Source organism: Pelophylax lessonae (assembly GCF_965119305.1).
Source record: "Pelophylax lessonae genome assembly, chromosome: 4".
In the NCBI taxonomy this organism is placed as follows: Eukaryota; Metazoa; Chordata; class Amphibia; order Anura; family Ranidae; genus Pelophylax; species Pelophylax lessonae.
The window spans coordinates 560,614,334-560,633,629 of NC_138771.1; the positions used below are offsets into that span (position 1 = coordinate 560,614,334).

Consider the following 19,296-nt stretch of genomic DNA (forward strand, 5'->3'; position numbering starts at 1 on the left):
TCCAGATTCATGGAGAGCTGTGTTCGTCAATGAACGAAGGAGAAATACCTGTTAATCTTGCCAGATATCCTGTCAGCTAATAACAGTGCAGTACGGGATGTTATCAGTTTGCATGCGTTCTGAGGATCTATATTACGGACGGGGATTTCCCAACAGTCCTGCCATGTTTTAGTTGTTCTTGTACAATAGGGTAAAGCAGGCGTTGCCATTTTAAGGCTGGAAGTGTGTTACTGGCAGAATCACCAGGTGAAAGGTAAAAAACCTTGGAGAAAAAAAAAAAAAAAAAAAAAACTGCAGCCACCACATCTAAGCAGTTGAAAGATGTAATACATTAAATTATGGGTTTAGATACACTTTTTATTTAATTTAAAGTATAAACTAAAAAGGCAAAATTTTTTTTTTTTTTTTTTTAAGTTTGGGATAGAGAGGGAGAGGGATTAAAAAAGTGCAGAGGGTCAAGTTACTGTTGCCCTGATATAAGGGTAAGTGAGCATAGTCATACTTCTACAGGAAGGATGTACGGTCACCAGGTTAAAATATATACACACACACACACACACACACACACACACACACACACACACACACATCACATTTAAGGACTGGAATGTAGCAATAAATTACATTTTTATTTTTAAGTTTCGATATGCTTTAGTCCCGGTTCACACATATGCGATGTCCGACATTGGATGTGATTCTCAGCGCACTGCTCTGCAAATCATATGCGATGTCTGAGCATTCTGAATTCAACCATACAGATTGCATCGAATGTGTGAACCGGCATGTAACGCCAATGGCTTTTGAACTGGTTTTCCCAACAAACTTTTGGCCATAAAGCGTACGTGCATGAACTTTGCCCTCTCACCTCCAAGTCTGTTCCTGCCAAGGTAGCACCACGTAGATTGCAGTTCTTCAATTTGGCATTTTTCAGGGTTGCAACCCTTAAGTTTATTCCAGTCATCTGACTGCCCTCCATATCAACACCCTTCAGATTAGCTCCTAATGAATGGGAAAACACAGAAAAAAAAAAAAAAAAAGGTTTGACCCACATAATAATAGTTTTATAAAACAGCAACAGGACTGGAATATTTGCTCGCTCTATTATACTGACAATTGAAATAACATTTTGCCTCTAACCTTCCAGATTAGCTTTCAGGCCGGATGGGTCCTCAAAGTTACATCCTATCAGGGAGGCTCCTTCTGCATTGGAACAGAGCATCTTTACACCCTGCAAGTTGGCTCCCTGGAAAAGAAAAAATAGAACAATCAGAGCATTTTAAGATGTATTTACTAGAGAACACAATTCAGTTTCAGGCTTTAAGAAATTGTATTATTGAGCATCACCTCAGCCCCATCTAGAGCTGGTTGTATAGGGCCGGCTCCAACAATTTTCCCCGCTGTTTGCTTTGATACGGCGCTGGAGTTTCCCTTCATGCATAGAATGAAGGTTTAAAAAAACAACCTTCCAGCCTTTAGAACCACGTTAATCCTTTATAACAAGATTTTTCCCTTTAGGTTCACTAATTGAAGTTTACCTATACAGAATTTTTCTCAATTTATCCCCAAATACTCACTTTTCCAACACACTCACATGCTTGCCAACATATTCATCCCAGTACCTAGAATACTGTCACCCCCGCCCACACTTTAAACACCAAACTTCCAGGTGGTCCTATCCAGATCATTGTCAGTTTCTGGGGCGGTCCTGCCCAGACCTTGGCCACCTTCCAAGCCATCCTGCTCCCCAAATTATGTGAGGACTTCCCACTTGAAGCCGCAATCCGCTTAGTGAATATCCTTTTTAATGTTACAGCACATGCTCAGTAACACAAATAAGGGTGATGTTGTGATCTTGAACCCAACATCAATCAGGACCAGAGCACCTAGGTGAGGGACTGTACTGGCATATCGGGGGCAGTTGTCATTGCAATTTACAATATTGCTCCCTCTCAACGTTTTCCCCTGCAAGGCAGCAATTAGGTAAAACTAAAGGCAAAACTTTTTTTTAGTTTTATATAGTGGAGAGAGGGATTAGAACACCTGTCAGTTTTTAATGCCTGTGCCCATAATGCCTTAATGTCTGTGCCCTAGTTAGGAAGACTCACTCTTTCTACTTGTCCTGTTTACCATTATCATTGAAAGTTAAAGAAAATCCCACATTTTGCGTTGTCCCGAGAAAATTAACAGAGAGGAAATATTCCAATGAAGACAGTAGTTCTGGTGATCTGGGCGTCCTCAAGGGATTCTCTTAATTTTCAGGGATTTCCATTTACTTCCTGTTTGACTCTGGGACAGGATGTGAAGATACATCTTCCCAATGGGAAACAGATGGCAAGACAGCAAGGAAGAAAATAGATGACATGCGCTTCTAGATTTAGGTTTCCGAATGAAGGTTTGATAACATTTTACCCTTGCACAAAGGGTTGTGTAGCGCAAGGTGGGGGTATGGGCGGGGTGCATGACTGCTACACGGATTTATGGTTTGTAAGACAGTGTAGTGCTGTCTGGTGCTAAGGTAGGTCAATTGAAAAAAATTTCACCGTTGTGCTTCAGGCCCATCAATGCTGGACTGGATACTATGTATGAAAAGAGACTAGGAAAAGTAATAACCCTATAGTGACCATACGTGTTGTCTTATTGTAGGATATACGGAAAAAAAAGAAGAAAAAAAAAGAAGAAGAAAAAAAAAGAAGAAGAAAAAAAAAGAAGAAGAAAAAAAAAGAAGAAGAAAAAAAAAAGAAGAAGAAGAAGAAAAAAAAAAGAAGAAGAAGAAGAAAAAAAAAAGAAGAAGAAGAAGAAAAAAAAAGAAGAAGAAGAAGAAAAAAAAAGAAGAAGAAGAAGAAAAAAAAAGAAGAAGAAGAAGAAAAAAAAAGAAGAAGAAGAAGAAAAAAAAAGAAGAAGAAGAAGAAAAAAAAAGAAGAAGAAGAAGAAAAAAAAAGAAGAAGAAGAAGAAAAAAAAAGAAGAAGAAGAAGAAAAAAAAAGAAGAAGAAGAAGAAAAAAAAAGAAGAAGAAGAAGAAAAAAAAAGAAGAAGAAGAAGAAAAAAAAAGAAGAAGAAGAAGAAAAAAAAAGAAGAAGAAGAAGAAAAAAAAAGAAGAAGAAGAAGAAAAAAAAAGAAGAAGAAGAAGAAAAAAAAAGAAGAAGAAGAAGAAAAAAAAAGAAGAAGAAGAAGAAAAAAAAAGAAGAAGAAGAAGAAAAAAAAAGAAGAAGAAGAAGAAAAAAAAAGAAGAAGAAGAAGAAAAAAAAAGAAGAAGAAGAAGAAAAAAAAGAAGAAGAAGAAGAAAAAAAAGAAGAAGAAGAAAAAAAAGAAGAAGAAGAAAAAAAAGAAGAAGAAGAAAAAAAAGAAGAAGAAGAAAAAAAAGAAGAAGAAAAAGAAGAAGAAAAAGAAGAAGAAAAAGAAGAAGAAAAAGAAGAAGAAAAAGAAGAAGAAAAAGAAGAAGAAAAAGAAGAAGAAAAAGAAGAAGAAAAAGAAGAAGAAAAAGAAGAAGAAGAAGAAGAAGAAGAACAGGTCATATGTGGCAGTATGATGAGACATGAACTAAAAATTTATACCAAACTGAACATAAAATAAAATTTAAAAAATGGACAGAATAGATGCACAATCTTTTTTTTCCCATGCTTCTAAAGTTATTCAGATCTATCCTTACATCCAGTACAGATCCAGACAGGTCTGCTCGCTCCAGGCAAGCCCCACATAGGTTGGCCTGAGTTAGGTTGCAGCTGCTCAAGTTTGCCATCTTGAAGTTTATATATCGCAGGTCCAAGCGGGAGAGATCAGCTCCACTAAAGTTTAGACCCTGTAAAGAGGTCAGACAGAAAGAGATAAAAAGAAAAAAAAAAAAGTTTATTTAAAGACAGGAATACATTCAATGTCCATCACTTTGCCTTGTTATGGCATTCTTCACCTTAATAATGCTTGCGTTAGTTTGGTGCTGGTTGACAAAATCCACAAAGGATATTAAATAAAAAAGTTTGGTAACGGTTTACTATAATTTAATTACCTCTTGGTGTCAGTACTAAAACAGACACATTTATTGGTGAACAAAACAGGTAAGTCCTAAACTGGGGTTGTTTTTGTTTCAGACAACAGTTTTTGGGTCCCTGGCTGTGATATCACAAGTGCACTGCATTGTCCTGGTATTATAGCTGATCTTACAGATATCAGTTGCTGTCAGAAGTTGACAAATGAATACTACCTTCATGTGCATCCGAAAAGCATTAGGTTACTCTCTGAGCTTCCCATTGGGGGCGCTATAGTTAGAAATAGGTATTCAGCAGACGCATGGTCAAATCTAGAGCCTAGGCTCGTCAGCCCACTGCATACTTTGGATAGTTGGTATGCGGAAAGGTGGTTTTCTGTGGTTATCCCTCATACAACCAAGCATTAAAATGGTTGTAAACCTCAGACAAGAAATATGAGCAAAGAATATCTCTCTATAGTGTGTACTTGTCTTAATCCAAAGCACTGAGTAGTCATTTCTGTCTGCCGTTTTGCTCCTCTTCTATCTGCAGGAGTCTGTTTTTCTGACACAAAGTGGAAAAAAAAAAAAAAAAAAGATGAGAAAGGAGCTCCAGCTGATTGACAGCCTTAGCTCTGTTCCTTTGTGCTGTGTTAAGGGGGGGGGGGGGTCTTTCCCTTTCCTCCAATTAGCTCTGCAGAGAAATTTCAGCTTACCGTCCCCCTTTTTCCCCCCTGACAACTCAGACAAGCTTTATAAAATTCAGAACTTTGAAGGGCTGTAGAGAACATACAGATAAACAGGTACAACTTATGTAGGAGGTTTTGTTTCATCTCTGTGCTTCTATTTTCTGTGTTACTGTTACAAAGTATGTTCTAATATCTAGTGCCCTGCATTGGATTCTGATGAAAATGAACTCGTATTGATTTTACAGGATGGCTTTACAAACCTATGCAAACCTGAATGGTTAAAAAAAAAAAAAATTCCTAAATTGATCAGCAAGTGTAGGGTTTCTGTAATTCCTCCAACTCACCTGACAGCGAAGTTCTGATTTGGTTGGGGTGGCGAGAAGGAAACGTATGAACTCCTTGCGAGATATAGGGGAGTGGTCCTCGGCAGGCTGTGAATTCTACAGTACAAAAGAGTCATGTGACATAGCTGAAGTCACCGGGGATAATGTTCACAAACATTCACTACAAAATATTCCTGAAAGCCAGTCCTCCCTCAAATCATGTCCATAGGTGTAAATTAACCCTAAGCAGGTTACTGAAAGGGTCACCAGGAAAAATAAAAGGGGAAAATATTGCCAATAGTTTAACTACTTCCGGACCGGCCCCCGTGTATTTACGCCGCTACTTTAACGTTAAATAACGGAGTTATGGCAGCAGATAAACTGCCATAACCCTGGTATTTTCTTACATGGCCGGCGGTGCTCTGTCACATAAAAAAGTGGTCCCAGCAGTGGATTCACCACAGGATCAATTATGGGTGGCGGGAGAGGTGCACACCCCACCTCCCCCCACTTTTGGTCGTTTTCACCGCTTACTGGAGCCGTTGATAGCGGGGAAAATAATCTGATCTTTTGTGTTGCTGGGCAGGAAGTCGAGTGAGGGCAAGATAGCCCCCACTCGACTATGCCCTTAGAGGACCGGAGAGACGTCACTTCTGCCCAAACGGCATTAAAGGGCCAAATTTGTTGTTTTTTTATTGTTTTCAAGGGTAAATGTGAGATCTGAGATCTTTTTGACCTCCGATCTCCTGCTTATTTCTATTATAAAGGGACGTTTATATTCCTTCTAATGGGAATAAAAATGATACATTTTTTTTTTTAAAGTGACAGTATAAAAAGTAAAATAAATAGGAAAAAAACATTTTTAGAGCGCCCTGTACCTCCGGGCTTGTGCACAGAAGCAAAACGCATACGCAAGTCACGCCCACATATGTAAACTGTGTTCAAACCACACGTGAGATATTGCCAAGATCATTAAAGCGAGCACAATAATAATTCTAGAACTAGACATCCTTTGTGAACTATACACTGGAAACCTGTAGAAATTTTGAAAGCGTCGCCTATGGAGATTTTTTTTTTAGGTACTAAAATGTTTGTCGCTATTCCAAGAGCATGCACAGTTTTGAAGCATGGCACGTTGGGTATCAATTTACTCAGCGTAATATATCTTTCACATAATAGAAAAAAATTGGGCTAACTTTACGGTTTTCTTATTTTCTAACTAACTAACAAAAAAAAAAAAAAAAAAAAGGTATTTTTTTTTTCAAAAAGATTGCGTTTGTCACACTGTATTTGTGTAGTGGTCCTACAAAGTATTGCAACGACCTCCATTTTGTTCTCTAGGGTCTCTGCTTAAAAAAAAAAAAAATAAATAAACGTTCGGGGGGCTCCAAGTAATTTTCTAGCAAAAAATACTGATTTTAAACTTGTAAAAAACAAACATCAGAAGTAGTCCTGGTCCTTTAAATGGTTGTTAAGCCACTATATATGATCTTTACATCATCCCATCTGTTAGATTACAAACTGTATCCTAGTGCCTGTGCTTTATTAAAAAAAAAAAAAAAAAAATTCTACCTGTTTTCATAGCTCCTATTGGCGATCACATTACTCCCAGGCCTCTTCTCTCCCCGGCAGACATCTCCAGGGGGTGGGGCCAAGAACTTCCTCTGATGTCAGCTGGGGAGGCAAGGAGGAGAGAGCCGGGAGTCATGCGACGGCTGAGCGGCGCTGTGAAAACAGGTAGAAATCAGCTTTTTTTTTTTTTTAGGCCAACAAGCACTTTAAGTGGTTAAAAAGATGGATTAGAGGATTAGTCAAAACAGCCAACATTTACCATGCATAAAAAGTACCTCATAATGACAAAATATATACATTACCTTAATTGCCAGCTCAAGGTGTTCAATCAAGGAATCTATGCCGAAGAACTTGGCTTCCTCTAAGACCCCTGTAGGAAAAACAGTTTAAATTCTACTGCAGGAAACAAATTATTATACAAGCCTACTTCCCAGAGCTTACCCAACAAATTGACCCCATCATTGACGATGAGCTGACCATGACGCAGGTAGTTCAGTATTGGCTCAAAGTATTCTGGGCTGCGGTCAATCAGAAAAGCTCCTCTGTGATCCCTCTTATTTCCCCAGGCATCTAGGAAGCAATGATTGCAAAACACAAGAAAAATCAAATAGTGAAATATTAAGAAACCAACATACAGGTCCTTCTCAAAAAATTTGCATATTGTGATAAAGTTCATTATTTTCTGTAATGTACTGATAAACATTAGACTTTCATATATTTTAGATTCATTACACACAACTGAAGTAGTGCAAGCCTTTTATTGTTTTAATATTGATGATTTTGGCATACAGCTCATGAAAACCCAAAATTCCTATCTCAAAAAATTAGCATATTTCATTCGACCAATAAAAGAAAAGTGTATTTAATACAAAAAAAGTCAACCTTCAAATAATTATGTTCAGTTATGCACTCAATACTTGGTCGGGAATCCTTTTGCAGAAATTACTGCTTCAATGCGGCGTGGCATGGAGGCAATCAGTCTGTGGCACTGCTGAGGTGTTATGGAGGCCCAGGATGCTTCGATAGCGGCCTTGAGCTCATCCAGAGTGTTGGGTCTTGCGTCTCAACTTTCTCTTCACAACATCCCACAGATTCTCTATGGGGTTCAGGTCAGGAGAGTTGGCAGGCCAATTGAGCACAGTAATACCATGGTCAGTAAACCATTTACCAGTGGTTTTGGCACTGTGAGCAGGTGCCAGGTCGTGCTGAAAAATGAAATCTTCATCTTCATAAAGCTTTTCAGCAGATGGAAGCATGAAGTGCTCCAAAATCTCCTGATAGCTAGCTGCATTGACCCTGCCCTTGATAAAACACAGTGGACCAACATCAGCAGCTGACATGGCACCCCAGACCATCACTGACTGTGGGTACTTGACACTGGACTTCAGGCATTTTGGCATTTCCCTCTCCCCATTCTTCCTCCAGACTCTGACACCTTGATTTCCGAATGACATGCAAAATTTGCTTTCATCCGAAAAAAGTACTTTGGACCACTGAGCAACAGTCCAGTGCTGCTTCTCTGTAACCCAGGTCAGGCGCTTCTGCCGCTGTTTCTGGTTCAAAAGTGGCTTGGCCTGGGGAATGCGGCACCTGTAGCCCATTTCCTGCACACGCCTGTACACGGTGGCTCTAGATGTTTCTACTCCAGACTCAGTCCACTGCTTCCGCAGGTCCCCCAAGGTCTGGAATCGGTCCTTCTCCACAATCTTCCTCAGGGTCCGGTCACCTCTTCTCGTTGTGCAGCGTTTTCTGCCACACTTTTTCCTTCCCACAGACTTCCCACTGAGGTGCCCTGATACAGCACTCTGGGAACAGCCTATTCGTTCACAAATGTCTTTCTCTTGCTTGAGGGTGTCAATGATGGCCTTCTGGACAGCAGTCAGGTCGGCAGTCTTACCCATGATTGCGGTTTTGAATAATGAACCAGGCTGGGAGTTTTTAAAAGCCTCAGGAATCTTTTGCAGGTGTTTAGAGTTAATTAGTTGATTCAGATGATTCGGTTAATAGCTCGTTTAGAGAACCTTTTCACGATATGCTAATTTTTTGAGATAGGAATTTTGGGTTTTCATGAGCTGTATGCCAAAATCATCAATATTAAAACAATAAAAGGCTTGCACTACTTCAGTTGTGTGTAATGAATCTAAAATATATGAAAGTCTAATGTTTATCAGTACATTACAGAAAATAATGAACTTTATCACAATATGTTAATTTTTTGAAAAGGACCTGTACATGTCACTTCACCAGCTGCATATTTGTTTCTAGTCAGTGACTTGCAGTGTTCTAGACACACAGGGGTTGCTTGTAAGGGAATTTTCCCTATACAAAAAAAGGACAATTTTCTTCTAGAGCTTAGGGAAGAGATGAAGCTCTGCTGACTTTCCAGGTCAAATCATATGTAAGCATAAACACTTTTTCCTTGCATTCGATTGGGTATGGTTTGCATAGTGATTTCTTTTTTTACAACATTCACTAAGCTAGGGAAACATTTCCTTGCAAAGTGAACAGCCTAATTGGGGTTAGCAAATAAATCCCAAAATAGAGCGTCGTGAACATCATATCAACCAGGACATTTTCAGGAGACCAGGATCATCTTGTAGTTCTCTCATCGCATTTCTTTGAAAAATGAGCCAAGCCTCTCCCCTCCCTCCCAATGTTTGAGGTTCTTCTTTAGTAGATGCTAATAGACAAGTTGGCTGCCCTCCCCGAGAACACCATTGGTCACAGGGTTAAAGCAGTCTAAATCAAATCTATAACAAATTCATCTGTTAGAGCAGTGGTCTTCAAACTGTGGCCTGGGAGTCGAATACGGCCCTTTGAGCAGTTTTACTTACACAAAAACCAATGGTAGGGTACTGTTCTTCTCACAGACACCAAAGATGGTATCAGTGGGAGGAATAGTGCCCCATTGTTGGCATCAGTGGGAGGAATAGTGCCCCAACAATGGGGCACCATTCCTCTCATGAAGCCCAAGCCTCTAACGAAGCCCAATGATGAGCACCATTCCTCTTACTAAAACTAATCATGGCACATTCTTTACGCCCAATGACCTCAGTTAATTTTACCCACATTGGCCACAGCCCGAACCCCTAAAACCTGCAAGAAGAGTAAACTGGCCCTCTGTTTAGAAAGGTCTGGAGAACAACCCCCCCCCTATCTTAAAGGGAGAGTACAGATACATTTCCTCTGTCATACCATGGTTAACATTATGGCTTTTGACAGCCAGGAAACTGACATTAGTTCAGATTAAAGCTCAGAAAAAATGCTGCAGGAGGACATACACCATCATCAAAAGTATTAGGACACCTGCCTTTATATACACATGAACTTTAATGGCATCCCAGTCTTAGCCTGTAGGGTTCAATATTGAGTTGGCACACCCTTTGCAGCTATAACAGCTTCACTTCTTCTGGGAAGGCTGTCCACAAGGTTTAGGAGTGTGTCTATGGGAATATTTGACCATTCTTGCAGAAGCGCATTTGTGAGGCCAGGCACTGATGTTGGATAGAAAGCCTGGCTCACAGTCTACGCTCTAATTCTTCCCAAAGGTGTTCTATCGGATTGAGGCCAGTCAAGTCCTCCACCCCAAACTCACACATCCATGTCTTTAAAGACCATGTCTTAATGCTCCCAACTTTGTGGGAACAGTTTGGTGATGGCCCCTTCCTGTTCCAACATGACTGCACACCAGTGCACAAAGCAAGGTCCATAAATACATGGATGAGCGAGTTTGGGATGGAGGAACTTGACTGGCCTGCTGAGTCCTGACCTCAACCCAAAAGAACACCTTTGGAATGAATTAGAGGGCAGATTGCGAGCCAGGCCTTCTCTCCAACATCAGTGCCTGACCTCACAAATGCACTTCTGGAAGAATGGTCAAACATTCCCATAGACAGACTCCTAAACCTTGTGGACAGCCTTCCCAGAAGAGTTGAAGCTGTTATACCTGCAAAGGGTGGGCCAACTCAATACTGGATCCTATGGACTAAGACTGGGGTTAAAGTTCATGTGCGTGTAAAGGCAGGTGTCCCAATACTTTTGGTAATATAGTGTATCTTGGCTTGTTTAAAATAGTAGAGGGGGCTTACATAAGCATGTCTCCAACACTACCCCAAAATAAAGGAAGGAAAGTAGGACTAATTTTACAGGAAACGTGCACTACAAACCTCTGTCACTGAACATGTGCGACAGCATGCTGTCAGGCTCCTTACTGACAAGGGTAGACCTACAGAGATTACGACAGACAAAAACGAGGATTAGAAAATGAATTTGTGTAGAAAGAAATTAGATCCGTTTAGAAGCAGACTTCCTAACCATTTGTCTAGTTACTATATAGAATTCCTAAAGCAGAGCTCCACCCAAAAGGGGAAATTCCACCTTAAGGCCGCCTCCCCCGCTCTTATTTCTGAAATTGAACTTTTGGGGAGGAGGGGAGGGGGAAGTGGGTATCCGATTTTGACAGGTACCAGCTGCCACTTCTGCTCCGACCACATAAGGGGGAAGTCCCCCTCCTCCCACAGTTTTCTAGGACATGTTACAGGTCCCAGAAGACTGCTGGACCATTCATAGTGCGCAGCGCCACTCGTACCCGGCTGTGAAGCTGCAAGCTGTTACAGCCAGGTGTCCATAGTAAAGATGCTGGCGCCGGGGAGAGAGGGCACAGGGTGAAAACGGCTGGGCCGAGCACAGTGCTGGATTGTGGGACAGGTAAGTGGCTGGCTATTAACATTCATTTTTACATAGTAGACTGGAGCTCTTCTTTAAAACATTATAGCATGCAAAATATAAGAAATTAGATTTTACTTCTCCAATTGTTGATGCAAGAGAGTTAGCTTTATTTGCCCAGCTCTTTGGTCTATAGCTGGATTTCTCAACCAGGGTTCCTCCTGAGGTTGCTAGGGGTTCCTTGAGCAATAGGCAGTTTCTGCCTCAGATAAATTCCCAATGACTCCATTGTTCCTTTTAGCTATCTGTAAGGGGGTAATTCTTCCCAATGATGAGAAGAGTAAGGAGCATTCTTCCCACTGACTGTCACACTTAGGTCTCATGTGATGTAGATTTTTCATTTTTAGCAGGGGCTCCCGAGACCAGAAATGTTTTTCAAGGGTTCCTCTGTGTTGAAAAGGTTGAGAAAGGCTGGTCTATAGTCTGACGCTGGGAGAGGTTTTACATGCCCTTCTCCACCTTTATTTATATACAATCCAGAACTTTACAAAGTCCGCATTCAGATCAGTGGTCAGAAGGCAGCCCAATAGAAGGCTGTGTTATTAGTCAATGGATTTTGTCTCCACGTGTTCTAAAAAGTTTTTAAATGTATTGTTGCATCAAAAGCAAATTTAAGAGGTCTAATAAATTGTTTTGATACTGTCCAACTAGAGTCCACCACTACAAAGTCCAGCACAAAAAGTTACACAACCATCACATGGCTCTGTTAAAGTCTTCAGGACTGGGTGACGATTTGAGATTACTATGCATTGTCAGGACACAGATACAGCGGCAGATGCTGGTTGGATTTTCAAACAATAGCATAAAGTTAAGGAAAGTTCACATTTCAAGAGAAAATAATAAATGCACATTTTTTCAGGGAAAAAAAAAAAGGCATTTGTTATTTTTTCCTGCAGGAACCTAAAAAGCATAGCACCCATTATCAGTGGATCAGATACATAATGTCAGGATTCTGCACATGGGCTTGTCTGTTTGAAAGCTGCAGGGCCTGTAAATGAACTACAAGACTGCTCAGAAGCGCTCTTGCAGTCTATTCAGAGCTATAAGCGGTCAGCCTCGGTGGCTGATGGTAGGTGTAGTTCATTCATTCACTGAAAACTGAATGAATGATGCAGCTGTGTGAGCAGAACTCTGCACGGCCTCACAGTTTTACAATTGTGACAGCGGGTGCGGAGAGAAGATCCCCCGCCTGCTGTCACACAAAGGGGGATGGGAGAAAATCGGGGGGAACTGGCGGCAAAAAAAAAAAAAAAAAAAATATAAGTTCCACTCTAAATATGGGTGAAACATGTAACACGTACCAAAAAGGGTGAACTTCGCTTTTGAACAAAATGCCTAGGAGTAGATGGGTGGCTGTACAAAATTTCACAGCAGTGAAAGATATTAAGTGACCTTATATACATGTCTGACCAGGCCTATTTCTGACATTTGTTCTTTAAAAGTTAAAATCAGCCTTTTTTGCTAGAAAATGACTTAGAACCCCCCAAACAGAATATATTTTTTTTTAGCAGAGACCCTAGAGAATTAAATGGAGATTGTTGCAATATTTTATGTCACACCGTATTTGCGCAGCGGTCTTACAAAACGCAATTTGTTTTAATAAGAAAAAAAAAAAAAACAAAGTTAGCCCAATCATTTTTGTATAATGTGAAAGATGATGTTATGCAGCGTAAATACCGTATATACTCGAGTATAAGCCGACCCGAATATAAGCCGAGACCCCTAATTTTACCACAAAAAAGTGGGAAAACTTATTTTGACACTAATATAAGCCTAGGGTGGGAAATGCAGCAGCTACTGGACCCAACTGGACCACTACAAGACACAAAACAGGGGCTGCAGGCATGGTACAGGAGATGGCGCAGGTCATGGTACAGTAGGTACAGGCATGGCACAGGAGATGCAGTGCTGCGGGCATGGTACAGGAGAATGTTCTGTACCATGCCCGCAGCACTGCATGAGGAAATGCAGGGGCTGCGGAGGAGTCTCACTTACCTGTCGGTGAGCAGCTTTCGAATTAAAAATCGCGCCGCCCATACTACGTCGCCGCAAATGCGCCTCCGATGCTCGGGAAAACCCGAACACGTTCGGCTATTCGCGGGCATGCTGCACATGCAGTGACACGCTGGCGCCGAGCGGCGCCATTTTTAAAAACACAGTGAAGCCAGTGACTCGAGTATAAGCCGAGGGGGGCACTTTCAGCATGAAAAAACATGCTGAAAAACTCGGCTTATACTCGAGTATATACGGTAGATACCCAACATGTCATGCTTTAAAATTGTGCACGGTCGTGGAATGGCAACAAAATCTCTACAGGCGACGCTTCAAAATTTTTTTTATAGGTTACCTGTTTAGCGTTACAGAGGTCGTCTAGTGCTAGAATTATTTATTTCTCACGATCTAACGATCACGGCGATACCTCATGTGTGGTTTGAACATCGTTTACATACGCGAGCTCGACAACTTAAGTGTTCGTTCACATTCCCTTTACGCAAGCATCACTTGTAATAGAATAAGCATGACAGGGCCTCTTTTACTGTGAGATCTGGGGGCCAAAAAGACCTCAGATCTCACATTTACACTTTAAAAGAAAAAAAAAAAAATGTTGCCTTTAAGGAGATGAAAAAACCATCCCTTTAAGGCCAGAATGCATAAGTGATGTGGGACGTCGCTACGTTCCTCCAAGGCCATACAGCCAAGTGGGGGCTATCTCGCCCCCCGACTCAACTTCCTGCCCAACCACAGAGGGGATCGGATCGGCTCCGGGCTAACCGAATGGTCCAGTAAGCCCGGAGATGACCGGGAAGCAGTGGGAAAGGCACCTCTCCTGCCGTCTCTAAAAGTGATCCCGTGGCGAATCCACTGGCGGGATCTCTTATCTTACAGAGAATTGCCCACTGTATATAAAAATACCAGGGTTATGTTAGCTAGCTGCTGCCATAGAGATCACATTTTTGGGTTAGCCACCCTATGGTTTTGTCTTTACATGTTCTATATATGTGTTCTTTGTTCTTTTATTATCTTTGTAATACAATTTATATTTTTTATATAAAACTACTACTACTATTTTGTCACTGCTACTTAAGCAGCAAATGATTGTCTAAGTCCTTAAAAGTACCATTGGGGGTTCTCCTCTGGCCTTTTTTGTTTCGGGATGCGGTCTTAACCATTAACTCCCTATTTCACCAACCAATCCCTTTCTAGAGATCAGAGAAGACAGGATCAAACAGCCTTTTTACACAATGCAGCAGATCCCTTAGGAACTACAGTGAATATAACAAGCATGCTTTACTGCATACACACACACACACACACAGATGTTACTGTTGTGGGCTTAACCGCTTGCCGACTGCTCACAGTATCTTTACTGCAGCAGTCAGCCCCTCACAGGCAGAGTGACGTAGGTCTACGTCGCTCGCCTGTGAGGCTCTGGGGAGCGGGCGCGCTCCCGCTCCGTCACGGACCCCCCCGCGCGTGTGACCAGCGGACCCGATGTCCGCCGGTCACTCGGCGATCGGCGGGGGAGAGGGAGAATGTCAGGCAGCTTGTGTAAACAAGCCACCTGTCATTCTCCTCGCTGTAAAAACACTGATCACATGGATCTACTATGTAGATCAGTGTCCTTACAGCTCAAGCCACAGCCAATCACAGTAGAAAGCACGCCCCTAGGGACACACACAGCCCCTCCCTCCCAAATAAAGTTAACCCCTTCACTACCAGTGTATTTTTACAGTAACAGTGCATATATATAGCACTGATTACTGTAGAAATGTCACTGGTAACCCCAAAAGTGTCAAAAATGTCAGTCAAGGGTCCGATTTGTCCGCCCCAATGTCGCAGTACCGCAAAAAAAAAAAATATATTATATATATATAGCAGATCGCCGCCATTACACGTTAAAAAAAAAAAAAAACACCAAAAATGACAGAAATCTTTCCCTTTGTTAGTAAACGCGATAACTTTTGCGCAAACCAATCAAAATACGCTTTTTGCGATTTTTTTTACCAAACATAGGTAGCATAAAACAAATTGGCCGAAAATTTTAAAAAATTTTGATTTTTACATTTTTTTTGGGGGAATTTCATATAAAAAAAATGTGAAAAATATTTTTATTTTTGCAAAATGTACGCTCTTTTTTTGTTTATAGCGCAAAAAGTAAAAAAAAAAAAAAACAACTTCTTTCCCCCTATGAATGTGTATAGATGTCTGGGACTGAAGTTCTGCTTTATATGGCATTTTACTGATGCGTACACTACTACAGCACTATTCTTACCGTGTCGTAGTAAAATATTTGCCGCCCACATTTAATGTCAGCCAGTCTGTGTGACCTCCTGTTAACGGCTCATGGACCATAGACATGTCCAGATCATCTAAAAGAAAACAAAAATGGAGTTGTGTACGTGTGAAAGATTCTAAATATCCAAAACTGAGCTTTATCCACTCCAACAAATCCCTTCATAAAATGTAGAGTCCCAGTTACATGTTATTCAGTACTAACAGAAAAAATCTAATATGCTATGAATATAGAGCTGCACAGAAATGTACGCAAGTATAATTTATCTATCATTTATAGAATTACGTCAGACATTGTACGACTCACCTGCACAAGGATCGCCATCGCTCACGTACAAGACATCGTTATCACTAGGACACAAACACACAAAAAGTCTTACATAACAGAAAAATAACTGCAGAGCATGCAAGCAAAAAGTTTTAAAAAAATCCAAATCTGCCTCTAGTAAGGATCTGTTCAGAGACAGGAAGTAAGAAGAAATCTCTCTGAAAGAGTGTATCAACGTGCCTTACAAAAATTATATTTCATATTACATTTGTTAGGGCTCATTCTACGATAAAATGTGGCCCCCTGCAATTACAGATTTAACGATCCAGACTGACACTCATTCATACGGCCCGGGACATCAGACAGCTGTATTTTGCATTTAGACGACATGTTAAACCACCTGTTGATTCATTCATTCGAACACTTGTCAGTTGGATACTTAGCATTTAGATTACAAGACATGTTGCATAAACAATTGACAATTGCTTACATTAACACATGACAACTGAATGCAGCCGGGACGACTCTGTCACAGGACACAAATTATTATACGGGAACACCTCACATTGACACAAATGCATGGCAAAAGCAAAGGCCCTTTCATGTATTGTTCTGTCTGATATGTAATTTGACTGATGAATTGGAAACCGGTTTGGAGCAGTCTTTCCTGCTCAACAAATGTGCTTTAAATAAGAGCTACACTTGCAATAAAATTAGTTGTGACTGCACTAAGTTTGAGTGCTATGTGTTGTCATAACTCCCGGCCGGACGGAGGGTGAATTCATTATCTATTAAGGGGGGTTAGCAACTGAAGGGCTGTAATATCATCGTGATTGCTTCCTGACGAGATTTGAGCTAACACTCTCCAATAGGGACAGAGCACTTGTAAAGCACAATGGGGAATGTTCAAAGCCTCTGTCAGTTTATTTTCGGTGTCCATATTGGGGAGATTTTTCCTCAATGCCAGTCTCAGAAACTGGTGCCTCCGAAGGAAGCAAGGGTTATCTCCCCTGTAGGGACACACGTAGCAGCAAAAATCTGATAGTGGTTCTATACTCTGTTTATACTAAACTACAACTAGGTTTTGGCTTGCCATCAGCTTTAAAATAAATGGGTGCTGTAAGTCTTCCTTTAATTGGCTTAAGTGGAGAGGTGGGCAAATTCTATCATAATCTGCATCTTGGCCAATCAGAGGAAGACTTTTATTCATTGATAAAAACACAAGGCTTCTCCTAAATAGCAGAGATGCGGTATGGATGAATTTTGTATGTCCAGCAGTAGAGGAAAGTCCTGTACTGCTGCCAGAACACATCGCTGCTTCCTGTATGTAGCACAAGCTACTACCGTATATTACAGCCTAAGCGGCAGACAAATCATTCTAGCATGCCAATAATTAGTTTGGTCCAAGCTTGCCTAAAGGGATTTGATTAGAGTGTCAGGATACCGGACATTCTCTTTTAGGCCCCTTTCACACTTGTGCAATTTTCATGCAACTTTGGACATCAGAGTTGCACGACATGTGGTTCCCCATGTTTTCCAATGATACCCATTTATATATGCGCAACTTAACTACATAACGACCGCCCACCGCAGTTTTACTGCGGCAGGCAGTCGCTCCTGGACAAAGCGACATTATACTACGTCGCTCGCTCAGGAGACTCTAGGGGGTGAGCGCGCGCCGCTGGGGGCGCGCTCCCGAACCCGCTCGTTAGCTGGGGAGAGCCAGTGTGTGTGACTGGCAGCTCTGATGGCCGCCGGCCACTCGTGATCTCCCACAGCAGAGAGAGAAGGAAAGACAGCTGATGTAAACTCAGCCGTCTGACTTGTCAAAAAAAATATAAAAAATAAAAAATAAAAATGACAAATCTTTCCCGTAGTTAGTAAATGCAAACCAATCAAAATACGCCTATTGCGATTTTTTTTTTTACCAAAAATATGTAACAGAAAACAAATTGGCCTAAAATGTTAAAATTTTTTTTTTTTTTTTTTTATGAATTTCTTATAAAAGAATGTGGAAAATATTGTAATTTTTTTCAAAATTGTGGCTATAGGTTTATAGCGCAAAAATAAAAAAATTGCACAGGTGATCAAACACCACCAAAAGATGATAGAAGAAAAGAAGATAGGCGACCTGGGAACAAGCAGCACGCCTCATACACCGCGGTATTCTACCAATGATATGCTCGTTTTATTCGCAAGTTTGTGAGTACGATTCTTTTGATTTAATAAATGTTGATCCATGCAGTCTACACTATTGTCCTCCTTTTTCTGTTGAGGTGCATTGGAGTCATGATTTTATGAAACAGACCTTGTGGTATATCACTTCCTGGTTTAACAGTTTGAGCCTATACATCACCCTCTATCAGCATCTGGTAAGCAGTTAGTGTATACATCACGACTGGTTGTTGGCTCCATTTCATCTGCACAACTGGGAATTGGGATCTTGTCTCTACTTTTCCTTCTCCAATCTATTGGACATATTGGACTTTATGGACACTTTTATCTGATATTTTTATCTGACATTTTAATCCAGTGTTTGGCGCTACTATACCTCTTTTTATATGACCACCAAAAGGTGGCCTGATCATTGAGCAGCCAAATCCTCCGGGGCTAAAGTGGTTAAAGTTGCAGCAACTTCAAAGTAGTTCATGCACCAACTTGGTCCAACTTTCATGCAACTTGAGGGCCATAGACTTCAATGTTAACCCTCAGAAGTTGCATTAAAGTCACATCTGAATGTTATACAATGCAACTTGTGTGCAACAGTTGTTTATTAAAACCGGTCAAAGTCGTATCCAAGTTGCACCCATCCAAAGTTGCGTCAAAGTTGACTCAAAGTTGCACTCCAAATTTGGCGCAACTTTGGAGTCGTACAAGTGTGAAAAGGAGCTTTAAGCTTGTCCGGGCACTTTGCAGAAAACCTCTATGGAGCAAGCAGGTGGTGCCACAGGTTTGCAAGCAAGCCAGCAGCTGTGGCTCCTGTCCCCCAGGAAACAAAGTGCACAAAGCATTCTGTCCCATCTTTCTAGGTGATGCACAAGGCTAGCTAGTGTGATGGACAGCACATACTGTATACCCCTTTCACTGTCTGACCACTCACCTAGCAAGGAGGCAAATACCCAATCCATGGGCTTGTCCAAGACAAGCGCCATCACTAGAAATGCAAGGGGAGGGAGTGACGTCACCTTGTGGCACCTCCCCCGTGAGGTCACCGACCCAGCACATATAGGTCGAAGTTGCCACCAGGTGACGCTGCCAGGTGGCCCCGCCCCTTAGCTATTTTAGGAATGTCAAACAGCAGAGCAGGCAGACTGGGAGAACAAAGCTTTTTTTTTTTTTTTTTTTTTTTTTCGGGTTGGCGGTGGCAGGGTGCATAGTGATTGACGATGGATCCACACAAGGGGACACGGTTTTGCTTTGGGGAGGGAGCGAACAGCTCGCTGGTCTCCTCCCTTTCCTGACCTGCAT

The 19,296-nt window shown here is 41.2% G+C and overlaps 1 protein-coding gene across 1 annotated transcript in view; it reads right to left on the minus strand.

Moving 5' to 3' along the window:
- The window catches only part of KCTD9 (potassium channel tetramerization domain containing 9), a 35,800-nt gene that overhangs the window by 4,060 nt on the left and 12,444 nt on the right, over window positions 1-19,296 (minus strand). Inside the window, exons 3-11 of the mRNA XM_082255597.1 lie at window positions 15,868-15,911; window positions 15,541-15,637; window positions 10,709-10,767; window positions 6,984-7,112; window positions 6,845-6,912; window positions 4,992-5,087; window positions 3,647-3,796; window positions 1,138-1,243; window positions 866-999 (exon numbers count right to left, since the gene is read on the minus strand). Of these exons, the coding sequence (XP_082111723.1) occupies window positions 866-999; window positions 1,138-1,243; window positions 3,647-3,796; window positions 4,992-5,087; window positions 6,845-6,912; window positions 6,984-7,112; window positions 10,709-10,767; window positions 15,541-15,637; window positions 15,868-15,911 (883 nt within the window). The remainder of the gene's footprint in view (window positions 1-865; window positions 1,000-1,137; window positions 1,244-3,646; window positions 3,797-4,991; window positions 5,088-6,844; window positions 6,913-6,983; window positions 7,113-10,708; window positions 10,768-15,540; window positions 15,638-15,867; window positions 15,912-19,296) is intronic.